The 12309-nt window shown below is 61.8% G+C and overlaps 2 protein-coding genes across 4 annotated transcripts in view; one reads left to right on the plus strand and one right to left on the minus strand.

The window, feature by feature from the left end:
• Window positions 1-356: 356 nt before the first annotated feature.
• LOC117640369 lies at window positions 357-7866 on the minus strand. Its single transcript, XM_034376836.1, has 3 exons — window positions 7647-7866; window positions 2824-3055; window positions 357-1984 (listed from the first exon to the last, which is right to left on the minus strand). The coding sequence occupies exons 1-3, from the start codon at window positions 7848-7850 to the stop codon at window positions 1659-1661; spliced, it is 762 nt and encodes a 253-aa protein (XP_034232727.1). The 5' UTR covers window positions 7851-7866; the 3' UTR covers window positions 357-1658.
• A 3574-nt stretch (window positions 7867-11440) lies between these two features.
• LOC117640037 (diacylglycerol kinase eta) overlaps window positions 11441-12309 on the plus strand; it is a 66510-nt gene continuing 65641 nt past the window's right edge. The window contains exon 1 of one of the 3 annotated variants that reach the window (XM_034376229.1): window positions 11441-11459. Coding sequence is in view for 1 of the 3 variants with exons in the window: in XM_034376227.1 (XP_034232118.1) it covers window positions 12087-12116 (30 nt within the window). In the remaining 2 variants the exon portion in view is untranslated. Of the gene's footprint in view, window positions 11460-11578; window positions 12117-12141; window positions 12185-12309 lie in introns of those variants that run through there. The other 2 variants (XM_034376227.1, XM_034376228.1) reach the window with 2 other exon arrangements.

Genomic DNA, 12309 nt, shown 5'->3' on the forward strand with positions numbered 1-12309 from the left:
GCCCCCTCCCCCTCCATTCTTCCTCTCGCCCCTCTCACTCCCTTCACTTCTAATTGACTACAATTCAGCTTATTGCTCATCCGAGACTCGGCCCAGCCGGCCGACTTGTCTGGACCGGGCCGGCTGCGCGCGCGCGTGTGTGTGTGTGTGTGTGTGCGTGCGCGCGCGCGTCCGCTCAGCCCACCCGGCGGCATACTGCCCGTGGCAGCTCGTGGTCCCTGCTGTCACTAGGCTTAAAGAAAGATTAATTAACAAGGACGTATTGAATTTAAGTCCTCTAACAACCACTTTCTCAAAAATGTGATGTAGGTCTTTTCTGCGTAGGAGATGGCTCTGCGATACCAGAAGGGCGTTTGTCTGTTTAAAATATCGTAATTTATTGACTCTTGCTACATATACACTACAGCAAAAAAATAAATAATATATTATACAAAGGTACAAACGTTCACACCACAATAAGTGTCGCTGTAAAAAGTAAAAAAAATACACAATAAGTTTCTTCATGTTTGCCCCACACGGTAAAAAAAATTATTTGTTCAAACCCCTAACTTGAAACTTGAAACTTTATCGAAAGGACAAATCGTCAGATAGAAACTTTTTTTTTATGTGCCTTTAGAATTCATAAGGTAAGTCGGTCGTGGAAAAGCTTCAAGTGGTAAAAAACTATCTGGTCCCGTTGCAAAACGTCGTTTATCTAGGATAGATCGATCAAGACAGAGAGTCCACCTGCTTCCTAACATTGTTTTACAAGTGTCGTTTTACATACAAAAAAAAGTTAAGAGACATAATTTACAATTTAAAATATTCCGCAGCTTTTTCCCCCTAAAGGCTTTAAAGCCTAATTAGCGCGAGACACTTATGATTAGCGTTTATTCTTTCCCCTTTTAACTCGGAAGAGTTTCTTAAGTCATGGCAAATTCGGAGTCCCTGACTCCCTGACAACGCTTTGAGTTGTAAAGGCATTCCTACACAGAGAGACGAGTTCGACTAGTTTCTGAACCTTAATGGAAGTCTTATCTATACTTAAACAATAATTACATAAACCTATCTCCACTCGCTTCACAGTCAGAAAGCCGCTGTTTCCGAACTTCGAGCAGTTCCAATACTGTCACAGTACTGCTCGTAGATTATTTTCAAAAGTTGGTCGATTCAAGTCGAATCATGCCGTGTAGAGGACGGAAAACTCAACGGTATACAAACGTATCAACGACATTCCACAGATTTTGACGGTTTTTGACATGGATTTGAACATTATGTTCTGAGGCGTTCTGTTTAACGGCGGCGTTTTAGCACTCCTTGCGGCCTGCTTTACTCAGGGGCGGATCCAGGGATGAGAAGGGGGGAGGAGAGAAGGTGTAGTGGCTGTAATTACCCCCTTCTAGAAAGACCGCCCGAAAGGTAGTCAAAAACCACTGCTTTGCCCCTGTCACTAGGGTAAAGGCACCACATTTACCCCATTTACGGGGGGTGCCGATGAGGCCGAGGCCGCCCGAAAGGTAGGATATAAAGACAAGGTATCATCTGTTAAAAGGTCGCACTTCGCCCCTGTAAGAAGGCAACTTCTGCGTCTTCGCCCCCTCCCTGGATCCGCCCTTGGGGTCTTCCCTGGATCCGCCCGCGCCTGGCCTCTGTTCGTCCATACACCCCCCGAGTGCCGCCTAGAGGACGGAGTCCTTCCTGACGGCCGCCAGCACCAGCAGCGCGAAGGCGAGGCCGAGGCCGGCGCGCGCGCTGGTGGCCGCGTTGGCGCCGCCCCTGCACGCCACGCGCGTGTTGACCAGCCGCAGCCCCCGGTCCTGCAGCATCTGGTTGAGCGAGTGCAGGGCCTTGTCGTCCATCGTCTTGTTGCGTGACATCACCATGGAGTAGTGGTGCGACGCGGGCGAGCAGAACGTCAGCACCATGTCCGTGCCCACGGCGCGCATCACCTGCACCGTGCCGGCGAACTGCTGGTACGGGTACTCCTGGTTGTTGGTCAGCGAGCCTGCGTGCAGACAAAGGGGGCTCGTTAAGCCTACCAGTGTCTTGCGGCGCAGACGGCACAGGAGACTCGTCATGTTATGCACTCCAAGTGTCTTGCGGTCAAATGCCACAACAACACGGCATGTTAACGAATAACTCCAGAATAGAAATGGAATTCGACAAAATACCTATGATGTTCAGTGCGTGTTTAGAGGTGCGTTGCAAAGGCTGCACCTCCACAACATGGAGCATTTTCACTACAATATGGAGAACCTCCATGGGACTTTAAGAGTGTACCGCCGCTCTGTCGCTCTCGCACCACTACGGGACGCCCCACGAGTACGAGAGAGACAGAGCGACGAGCAGACTGTTCGCAACTTGTCTGGCTGCTGCTAGCGACCCTCTCTGTCGCTAGCTGCTGCCCGCGGCTACCTCCGCTCCACTCCAGCTCCGCCAGGTGGCGCGCCTGCGCGCAGGCCACGTGCCACACACGCGTGCAGGCGCGTGGCCTAACCCGCACGGCGCTCGGACCGAGCCACCGAGAGAAGGCGCTCTTGTTCTTTAGCCTGAAGGACGCACAGTGGGCCAGAAGACCGGCGCAGGCGGCCAAAACTCAAGACGCGTTTTGAGCTCCAGAGTCGCTAAACGGGACTCGAACCGAACGTGTGGCCCCACCAATGGATTCCTCGTTCGGAGAGCAATCCATTGGTGGGGTCAAACGTTCGGTTCCAGTCCTGTTTAGCGACTCTGGAGCTCAAAACGCGTCCGGGATTTTGACCGCCACCACCGGTCTTCTGGCCCACTGTGGAAATAGGGGGAGTGGGGGAGAGGGAGACGACAAGAGCACTCCCGGGAACGTACCGTTCTGCGACCCCATGGATATCCAGAAGCCCGGGTCGTTCTGGTCCACCAGGCTGAAGCGGTACTCGATCTTCCCCAGGGGCTCCTCCCAGAGCAGCCGCAGCTGGTCGCTCGAGTTGTAGATCTGCGAGAGGAACATGACGGGGCACAGCGCGATCTCCTGGTAGGACTGCGTGGCGCGGTCCTCGTCGCGGTGCCCGATGGTCTCCACGGCGTACCAGTAGCCCGCCAGCTGCAACAGGGGGACGGGCCACGTGACTTTCGGAGAGAGAGAGAGAGAGAGAGAGAGAGAGAGAGAGAGAGGGAGAGAGAGAGAGAGAGAGAGAGAGAGAGGGGGGGGAAATCGTAGGCGTGGGCCACACAATTGTATAATGCCCATCCGGTCATCGCTGCGTCGCTGCCCTCTGTGCATTTCCTTAATCTTGCCTGGAGGCAGCCGGACCGAGGGCTTAATTTGTTCTACAAGAGTCATTTAAACGGACCAAAAAAGAGGAGCGACTAGGCGACTGCTCTCGCTTGGGGAATCCAGGCAGGAATGCGACATCTCGTTGAAACGAACGTATGAAAATTAACGTTCCTTTTGAGCATTGTGTCATATTCGTTTGAAAAAGTATTAGCTAGATTCACACTAGCACGAATGTATGAAAATGATCGAAGGGGCGTGACATTCTGTCGGATTCGTTGACGTAATGCATCTTTCCTGGATTCCCACCAGTGCTCGCCAGGAAAAATGATATCTCATCCGTCACTCGCCGCAACCAGGCCAGAGATACAAGCCAGTGCATGCAAATAGCTTGTCTCCGTCGCTCTGTCTCTCGCGCACTCATACGGGGCGCTCCGCCAGTGCGAGAGAGACAGAGCGACAGAGCACTGTTCAGAACCGCAGCAGCCTGCTGGTGCGGCGAGCTCAAGGGTCGGCGGCGGCGCACAGTGGGCCAGAAGACCGATGGAGGCGGACAAAACTCTAGACGCGTTTTGAGATCCAGAGTCGCTAAATGGGACTCGAACCGAACGTGTGACCCCACCAATGGATTCCTCGTTCGGAGAGCAATCCATTGATGGGGTCACTCGATCGGTTCGAGTCCCATTCAGCGACTCTGGAGCTCAAAACGCGTCCGGAGTTTTATCCGCCTCCACCGGTCTTCTGGCCCACTGTGCGGCGGCGCGGTGCATGCATGCATTCGAGACGGGGTGACTGTGCGACAAGCCGATTCCGAGCAAGCACTGCTTTCGTCGCCGTCTCTCTCGCACCCGCACAGCGCACCCCATGAGTGCGAGAGAGACAGAGCGACGGGCTGCTGCGGCAGCCCCCGCCGCTGACGGACGGTCCGCGCGCCGCCCACGCTCATCAAGGCTCTCGTCAAGGACCGTGGCGGCCCGGCGGCCAGGCGGGTACTCATTGCGCCGAATCCCTGCCGCCTTGCCCCGCCTTGCCCCGCCTTGCCCCGCCTTGCCCCGCCTTGCCCACGCGCCGCCCGTTTAACGTTGCCGCCACTGCCCACGCGGGGAAGGCGGGGAAGACCCGCCACCGCCAACTCGCCGAGCAGGCAGGCAAACGCGACCGCTGCGCACTTTTCCGGCGCCGCACAGTGGGCCAGAAGACCGGAGGAGGTGGTCACAACTCTGGACGCGTTTCGAGCTCCAGCGTCGCTAAATGGATCCCAAACTAAGCGTGTGAACCCACCAATGGATTGCTCTCCGAACGAGGCATCCATTGGCGGGGTCACACGTTCGGCTCGAGTTCTGCTCAGCGACTCTGGCTGGAGCTCAAAACGCGTCCGGAATTTCGGCCACCTCCACCGGCCATCTGGCCCACTGTGCGTCAGTGGCGGATCCAGAGCAAGCTTAGGACCTGGGGGATTGAGAGCGCACACACACACACACACACACACACACACACACACACATACACACACGCGCGCGCGCGCACTCACACACGCACACCTGCCACATGGCTCACCGTCATGCATGTCGGTGTCACCAAGGCCCTGCACTCCCTGCAGTCTCATTCCAAACAGTCGTCGCTCTGTCTCTGTCGCACTCATGGGGCGCGCCGTGCGCGTGCGAGAGAGACAGAGTGACGAAGCCCCGCCCGGAATCAGGCAACCGCTCCGCATGGTCCGCCAGTGATGCGAGACTCTGGCGCCCCGCCCTGGACTGGAGCCTGCGGACTGGTTGCGAGAGTCGTTTTCGCCGCTCCGTCTCCCTCGCACCTTACCGGCACGCCCCAAGAGTGCGAGAGAGACGGGGCGACGAAGACGACTCTCGGAACGAGTCTGCCGGAGCCGCCTGCCGGGCGGGCCGCGGCCGCGAGGCGCGCACAGTGGGCCAGAAGACCGGTGGAGGCGGACAAGACTCCGGACGCGTTTTGAGCTCCAGAGTCGCTAAATGGGACTCGAACCGATCGAGTGACCCCACCAATGGATTGCTCTCCGAACGAGGAATCCATAGGTGGGGTCACACGTTAGGTTCGAGTCCCATTTAGCGACTCTGGAGCTCAAAACGCGTCTGGAGTCTTGTCCGCCTCCACCGGTCTTCTGGCCCACTGTGGCGCGCCTGGCTCCGCCTGGCCGTGACACTCGCTCTGATTGGATGCACACAACCGAGAGAGACAGCATTACTCATTAGTCTGGCGGCTCTGCCGCGGCTCTGTCGATCGCGACGTCGAGGCAGCAATTACAGACGCGCATAACTCACGTGTGTGGTGCTTTCCCGCCTCGAGAAATTTCCCGCGCAGTTCCAGTGTGCTAGCTCCCAACTGTCTACTCGCCACACACACACACACACTGGTAAGTGCATGCGCACACTTGCTGCGCACTGCTGGCCGCTTTGCGCGAGCCGTGGGGGTTGTACAGGAAAGCGACCATTGCTGCTCCTTGAGCAGCTCAAGGAACGAGGAACCCCAGCCGGTACACGGCGCTACACTACACACGCCACCCCACGTCACGCCAGGCAGCGCGGCGGCGCCAGCCGTCTGATTCCGAGCACTGCTTTCGTCACTCTGTCTCTCTCGCACCCCTACGGACCGCCCCATGAGTGCGAGAGAGACAGAGCGACGAAAGCAGTGCTCGGAATCAGACGGCAGGCGGCGCGGCCGGGCGGCAAGGCTGCACGCTCGGCGCTCTGTCTCTCTCGCACCTGCACGAGACGCCCCATGAGTGCGAGAGGGAGACAGAGCGACGACAACGACCCTCGGAATCAGTCTGCTGCTGGAGGTCTGCCTTAATGAAGACGCCGCACTGCTGCGCACTTCTGCGCACTGCTTGTAGGACGGGAACACTTCCAAGCCGGTGCGCTCCCAGATCGACTCGCGAGCGAGCACAGCCTGACGGCCTGACACGCGCTCCGCCGCGCCGATCTCACACGTCACGGAGCCGCGGAGCGATTCGGAAGGTCGGTCTCTCTCGCACCCTTATGGAGAACCCCGTGAGTGCGAGAGAGACAGAGCAACGAGCCTGGCACGCGCCAGCCGAGCGGTTCAGAGGATCGGTTTGTCGCTGTCTCTCTCGCACCCTTACGGAGAGCCCCATGAGTGCGAGAGAGACAGAGCGACGAAAACGACTCTCGGAATCGGGGTGCGAGACAGGTGCGCGGCGTTTCGGCCGCCAAGTCAGGGAAGCCAGCGCCGCGAGAGAGCGCGCGTCGCGGGGAGTGGGAACCTGAGGGAACCGCCACACAGTGGGCCAGAAGACCGATGGAGGCGGACAAAACTCTAGACGCGTTTTGAGCTCCAGAGTCGCTAAATGGGACTTGAACCGGACGTGTGACCCCACCAATGGATTCCTCGTTCGGAGAGCAATCCATTGGTGGGGTCACTCGATCGGGTCGAGTCCCATTTAGCGACTCTGGAGCTCAAAACGCGTCTGGAGTTTTGTCCGCCTCCACCGGTCTTCTGGCCCACTGTGCGCCACCGGAGCGGAGCGCCAACCTGCCGTCGCTGTCTCTCTCGCACCCCTACGGGACGCCCCGCCAGTGGAACGCAGACAGCGCGACGAAACGACCCTTCGGAGTCAGTTTGCAGAGGGATTCCGAACACCGCCGACTCGCCCTCGCGTCCCTTATACGAGCGAGAGAGGAAGAGTACCGTGAGGCTGTGCGGAATCAGTCTGATACTGCTGCCAAAGCTGAGCGGAGCACAGTGGGCCAGAAGACCGGTGGAGGCGGTTAAAACTCTAGACGCGTTTTGAGCTCCAGAGTCGCTAAGTGGCACTCGCATGGAACGTGTGACCCCACCAATGGATCGCTCTCCGAACGAGGAATCCATTGGTGGGGTCACACGTTCGGTTCGAGTTCTGTTTAGCGACTCGTGAGATCAAAACGCGTCGAGAGTTTTGGCCGCCGGCACCGGTCTTCTGGCCCACTGTGCGGGGCTGGGTACAGCTGGGCGAAGCCCGCCATGGACGCGTGGAGCTCGGCGTCGACAAAGCCTCCTGCCTCCGCGGTGCGGTGCGGCGCTACGGCGGGCTTGGTGGGACGGAAGGGCTCGGGATGGGTCGGGGCGTTTACATCCGACTTTACCGCCGACTTTACAGTGGCGCGTTCGACGCTCTTCGATGCGACGCGAGACGCGAGGCGAACGGGCCGATGCTGCCGAGGCATGGCGGCATGGTGGGGCACACATGCAGGGCACGTCGTAAAGGCCCATGTGATCAAAGCGACTCGCTGACTCGCTTCGACGGGGCGCCTCGCGACGGTCGTCGGACCATCGGCCGGGGACGGGGTCTGGGGTCTGGTCAATGAGGTCGGGTCGTCACTCGAAACGCGCGGCGCGCGGAGCTCTGCTCGGCAAAGGTGCCCGTCGACGACGACCTCCGGACACTAACCGCCTCCAGGTTGACGTTCTTCTGCTGGTCCAGCGGCTGGCAGAACCGTATCTCCTTGGGCGCGTTCCTGTTGCCGTTGAAGATGGCCGTGTTGGTGGTGGGCATGAGGGTGCCCTGCGCCGCCTGCACCAGCAGCACCAGCACCACGTGCGCCGCGGCCACCGCGCCGCCCCCGAGCCCCAGCACGTCCACGTCAACACGCATCGTTCGTTTTCGCGGACTCCCGGCACTGGACTGAACCAGGACGACGAGCACGGCGATCAAGCGGCCCTCGGGGCACCGCCGGCTCTGCGCCCCACCAGGCCCCCGCCGGCCCCCGCCCCCCGGCAGGCCGTCAGCGCCGGCCCGGCCCTCTGATAGGACCAACGACGCCAACCGGCGTGGACCGGCGACGGGGCGGGGCGCGGCGGGGCGCGGCGGGATGCGGGCGTTCCGACGCCGCGGACGTCGCCATGGACCGACTGCCGCGCGCTACCGCGCCGCAGCGGACCGGACAGCAGCACAGCGCGGCGGCCGCGGCCGGGACGGTCACCGCGTGCCCCGCGTGCACCAGCACCGCCAGCAGGCTGTCCGAGGGGCGGTCCCGTCGGTCTGTCTCTCTCGCACCCACACGGCGCGCCCCGCGAGTGCGAGAGAGAGAGGCGACCCACTCGGGACCAGCCAGCACACAGTGGGCCAGAAGACCGGTGGAGCGGCCAAAACTCTAGACGCGTTTTGAGCTCCAGAGTCGCTGAATGGGCCTCGAACCGAACGTGTGACCCCACCAATGGATTCCTCGTTCGGAGAGCAATCCATTGGTGGGGTCACACGTTCGGTTCGAGTCCCATTTAGCGACTCTGGAGCTCAAAACGCGTCTAGTGCTTTGGCCGCCTCCACCGGCTTCTGGCCCACTGTGCACCACTCCGGTCCATTGGGCGTGATTGGCCCGGCCGGCCGGGCTGAGGCCAGGCCCCCTCCTGTCGGCCTGTCTGCCTGTCGGTCCTAACTGCAGGCAGATTCCGAACAGTGCTTTCGTCATTCTGTCGTTCTCTCACTCATGGCGCGCCCCGTGCGGCGCGAGAGAGACAGACGGGGCACAGTGGGCCAGAAGACCGGTGCAGGCGGACAAAACTCCAGACGCGTCTTGAGCTCCAGAGTCGCCAAATGGGACTCGAACCGATCGTGTGACCCCACCAATGGATTGCTCTCCGAACGAGGAATCCATTGGTGGGGTCACACGTTCGGTTCGAGTCCCATTTAGCGACTCTGGAGCTCAAAACGCGTCTAGAGTTTTGGCCACCTCCACCGGTCTTCTGGCCCACTGTGCGGGGCACCGCCGTGTGGCCCGAAAGCCCAACCGGTAAGCGAGGGGCGAGCCTCCTCGCTGGTAGGATTTAGCAACCGTCTCGGTACAGTGACAAAAACAAAAACAACAACAAAAGCAACAAACCAAAAAGCACACGCAGCGACGTGACTCGGTGTCAGTCGCTGGAGGAACCTCTCTCTTTCGCAGTCACGGGGCGTTCAATGTAGGTGCGAGAGAGACAGGGCGACGAAACGCTGCTGTGCGGAATCGGTGTGCTGGGGGTGGGGCAGGTGGGGCGTACCACGTGGCCCCGGGTTCGAATCCATATCGCAGGCTGCGCTGCCTCCACCGCCAGCGGCCTGCACCTGGCCGGCCCCACCTGGCCTCACTCTTCTCCGGCGTCTCCTCCCCGCCGAGCGTCGCGGCCCGCGGCAAGGCCCGCGGCGTCGCCCAATCCGCGTGTCCTCCGGGGCCGCCTTATGTCTTATCGAGTCATCGTTCAATACGTGGTCGGCGGTCTTGAATGCGTTCCGTGTGACGTCAGAACGTCAGCAGGGCAGCCCCTCCGGCGAGCGAGACGCGCCTCCCACGCACGGGCGGCGCGGGACCGTCAGGACCGCGCACGCGACACGCCGCGACGCCGCGACGCCGCGCACGAGGAGGCGGGGCGGCGCCGGCCCAGACAGTCCGTCACGCGTGCGGGCCCCGGCGGCGGCGTCCCGGCTGCAGACTGATTCCGAGAGTCGTTTTCGTCGCGCTGTCTCTCTCGCACCTACACGGGACGCCACATGAGTGCGAGAGAGACAGAGCGCCGAAACGACTCTCGGAATCACTCTGCTGCAGCCGGCTGGGAATGGGAACAATTAATCTCTTATTTTTCTCTACGACGAGGATGTAGCATATTGTGCATGAATGCGGCGGGGGCCGTGGCGGTGTAGGCCGTGTAGGCCGCGGCCGTGGCCGAGCGGGGGCGGCCCGCGGCGACCGCCAGAAGGTCGCCGCCGAGGGTCAACGGCGGCGGTCACCGCCAGGGCCGAGGCCGCCGAGGCCGCGCTGCCAATTGCCGGGCGAAACATGAGAAATTTAAAGATCCGAATTCCTGTGCGGCCGTACATGCATGCATCTCCTCTTGGCGGGGCGGGGCGGCGTGGGGTGGGGCGGGGTGGGGTTCACAATGCCCGGAATGCAAAGGATGCTCCGGCGGGGATGAACAGAGCAGCCAAAGGCAGCCAGGGGAAGGGGGAGGGGGAGCAGGTGGAGAAGGCGCGCTGCGACCCAGTGCCCTACTTCCCACCAAACGCCTGCACCGCCCCCGCGGCCCCCGCCCACACGGCACCGCCCCCCAGGCCGCCGCCTCTGGCCGCCGCCCCTGGCCGCCGCTGGACTCCGGGGCTGCCTGCCCCCTGCACGTCGGGAAGACCCCCCTGGAAGCATTGTCCCACGGCTACACCGTCAGGGCGGCGCAGGGCGGCGTGCCGCCGTGCCCCGCCAACAGCAACAACAAGAAGGACGGCCTGACGGCCTCCACCGAGGCACGGGCCCTGCCCCTTTGCCAACGGAACCGGAAGCTAAATATTGACCAACGTAGCAGTCCGCGTCCTTCCCCCGACGGCATCCTGGGCTAGGCCGGCTCCGCCCCCAAGGTCCACGACCACGATGACGACGCCGTCCTCCCGAGGCCGCACCCAGTGGCTGGTACCCGGGGGGAGGCCGGCCTCGGGGCAGCAGCGATTTAAATTTAATCCCCTCCTTTTTGTTGCGGTTTAAATCATGTCCTGCGGACATGGACCGGACCATGCGGCGCTGCGGTAGCGCTGCTGTGGGGCGGAGCGCGCAGCAGGTACCCCCTCCACAGTGGGGTGGTTCAGCTGGTTCAGCTCGCCCTGCCACTTGCACCAGGACTGCACCGCACGCGCGACGCGCTGGCTGGCGGGCCGCACCAGCCCGCACACGCGTGCTAGGCCCGCCTGGAGTAACTTCCCCCGCCGGCCGGCCACGCCGCCACGCCCCGAGCGCCAACCCTCGCCTCGCCAGGCAGCCTCGCCTGTCCCACATTCTGCGTAAGTTGGCAGCGGCTCTGCCTGCTCTGCGGGTTGGGTTGGCTAGGCCGCGTTGGGTGGCGCGCGGGCCGGAACGGCGTTGGGACGGCGCGCGCTGCTCGGAGACCGCCCCGCTCAGCGCCCCGACGCGCGGTGCCTCGACGCCAGCACGACGCCAGGCCCCCCCGGCCAGGGCGGCCACGGCCAGGGCCCTCCCTACCTCGCGCCGCAGAGCCACGCGGGGCGCGGGGCGTCGAGCTCCTCGGAGCAGCGCCACCAGCGGGGACCAGCGGCGCCAGCCAGCCGCCGTGCCGACCAGCCTCCAACCTCCCCGCCATGGACAAGACCACCTCGGCCGCGGCCAGCGCCGCCGCGCCCCGGCCGCCGCGGCCCGACCCCAGCGGCGGCGAGTCCTCCGACAGCGACCAGGATCACGACGAGGCCCCCGGCACCGGGGCCTTCCGCCGGCACCTGCCCGTCAAGCGAGCCGTAAGTGTCAGTGTCACTGCCCCCCTCCATCCGGCCGCACTGTTGCTGCCCCGACCCTTCCCCTCCCCACCGCTGGTTCTTCCCCGCCCCTCGGCCCCGGGCCCCCAGGGCCCTGCCGCCCTGCCCCAAGGCGGGGCCTTTGTTTACGTTGTCCTCGATGCGGGTCGTAACTCCGCGGCGGCCGTTGCGATTTAACGATTACGAAAATTGCTTTTATTCACGAGATGCGAGCGCGCGGCCGCCATGATTGGCCGTAAACCTGCGAGCCAAGCCGCACTGGTTTAAGGTTATGAGGCGCGGCGCGCCGCGGGACCCTTCTACAGTTCACAGTGGACCGCTCGCCGCGACGCGAAAGCGAAACCCAGGAAATGGTGCGCGGCCGATTGGGACTCGGCAGTGGCGATGGCGCGAGGGTTCGTCCGGCCGGGGCTTTTGGTTTTGCTTGCCCCAGGACCGCTGACGCGGGAAGGTCGCCCTTGCGTTCCCGCCTTCAGCGTCGTCTGCTACTGCAGCGCGCGCTGCACCATATCGATTGTTAGGATGCACCGTAGTATTTGTAGGGATTAGTTTGTTTGGATGCGGCGGCGGTAGTTTGAGGAGACCGCCGAGGGGCGATGAACATCGACAATGCGGCACAAGAAGAATGTTTGTGTGACGGTGAGTGTTCATTCATTCGCCGCCGTGACTCAAGTTGTGTCGCTCGCAGAGAAGGCCGCGTTTGTTTGGTTGGTCTAGGTTATGTTGCCCTTGTGCTTGGCCTCTTATTGTTTCCATTTTGATTCTGTCGCGTTTGATTCTTCTCACAGCGTGGATAAAATCCATGGGGAAATTTCTGAATTTCGTTATTGTC

The sequence above is a fragment of the Thrips palmi genome, unplaced genomic scaffold, assembly GCF_012932325.1.
Source record: "Thrips palmi isolate BJ-2018 unplaced genomic scaffold, TpBJ-2018v1 HiC_scaffold_12, whole genome shotgun sequence".
In the NCBI taxonomy this organism is placed as follows: domain Eukaryota; kingdom Metazoa; phylum Arthropoda; class Insecta; order Thysanoptera; family Thripidae; genus Thrips; species Thrips palmi.

Coding starts and splice junctions, on each gene's coding strand:
- LOC117640369 (XM_034376836.1), bottom strand. CDS start 7,850: ATGCGTGTTGACGTGGACGTGCTGGGGCTCGGGGGCGGCGCGGTGGCC. Junction 3,056..7,646: donor AGAACGTCAACCTGGAGGCG/GTTAGTGTCCGG, acceptor CCCCTGTTGCAG/CTGGCGGGCTACTGGTACGC. Junction 1,985..2,823: donor ATCCATGGGGTCGCAGAACG/GTACGTTCCCGG, acceptor GTCTGCACGCAG/GCTCGCTGACCAACAACCAG.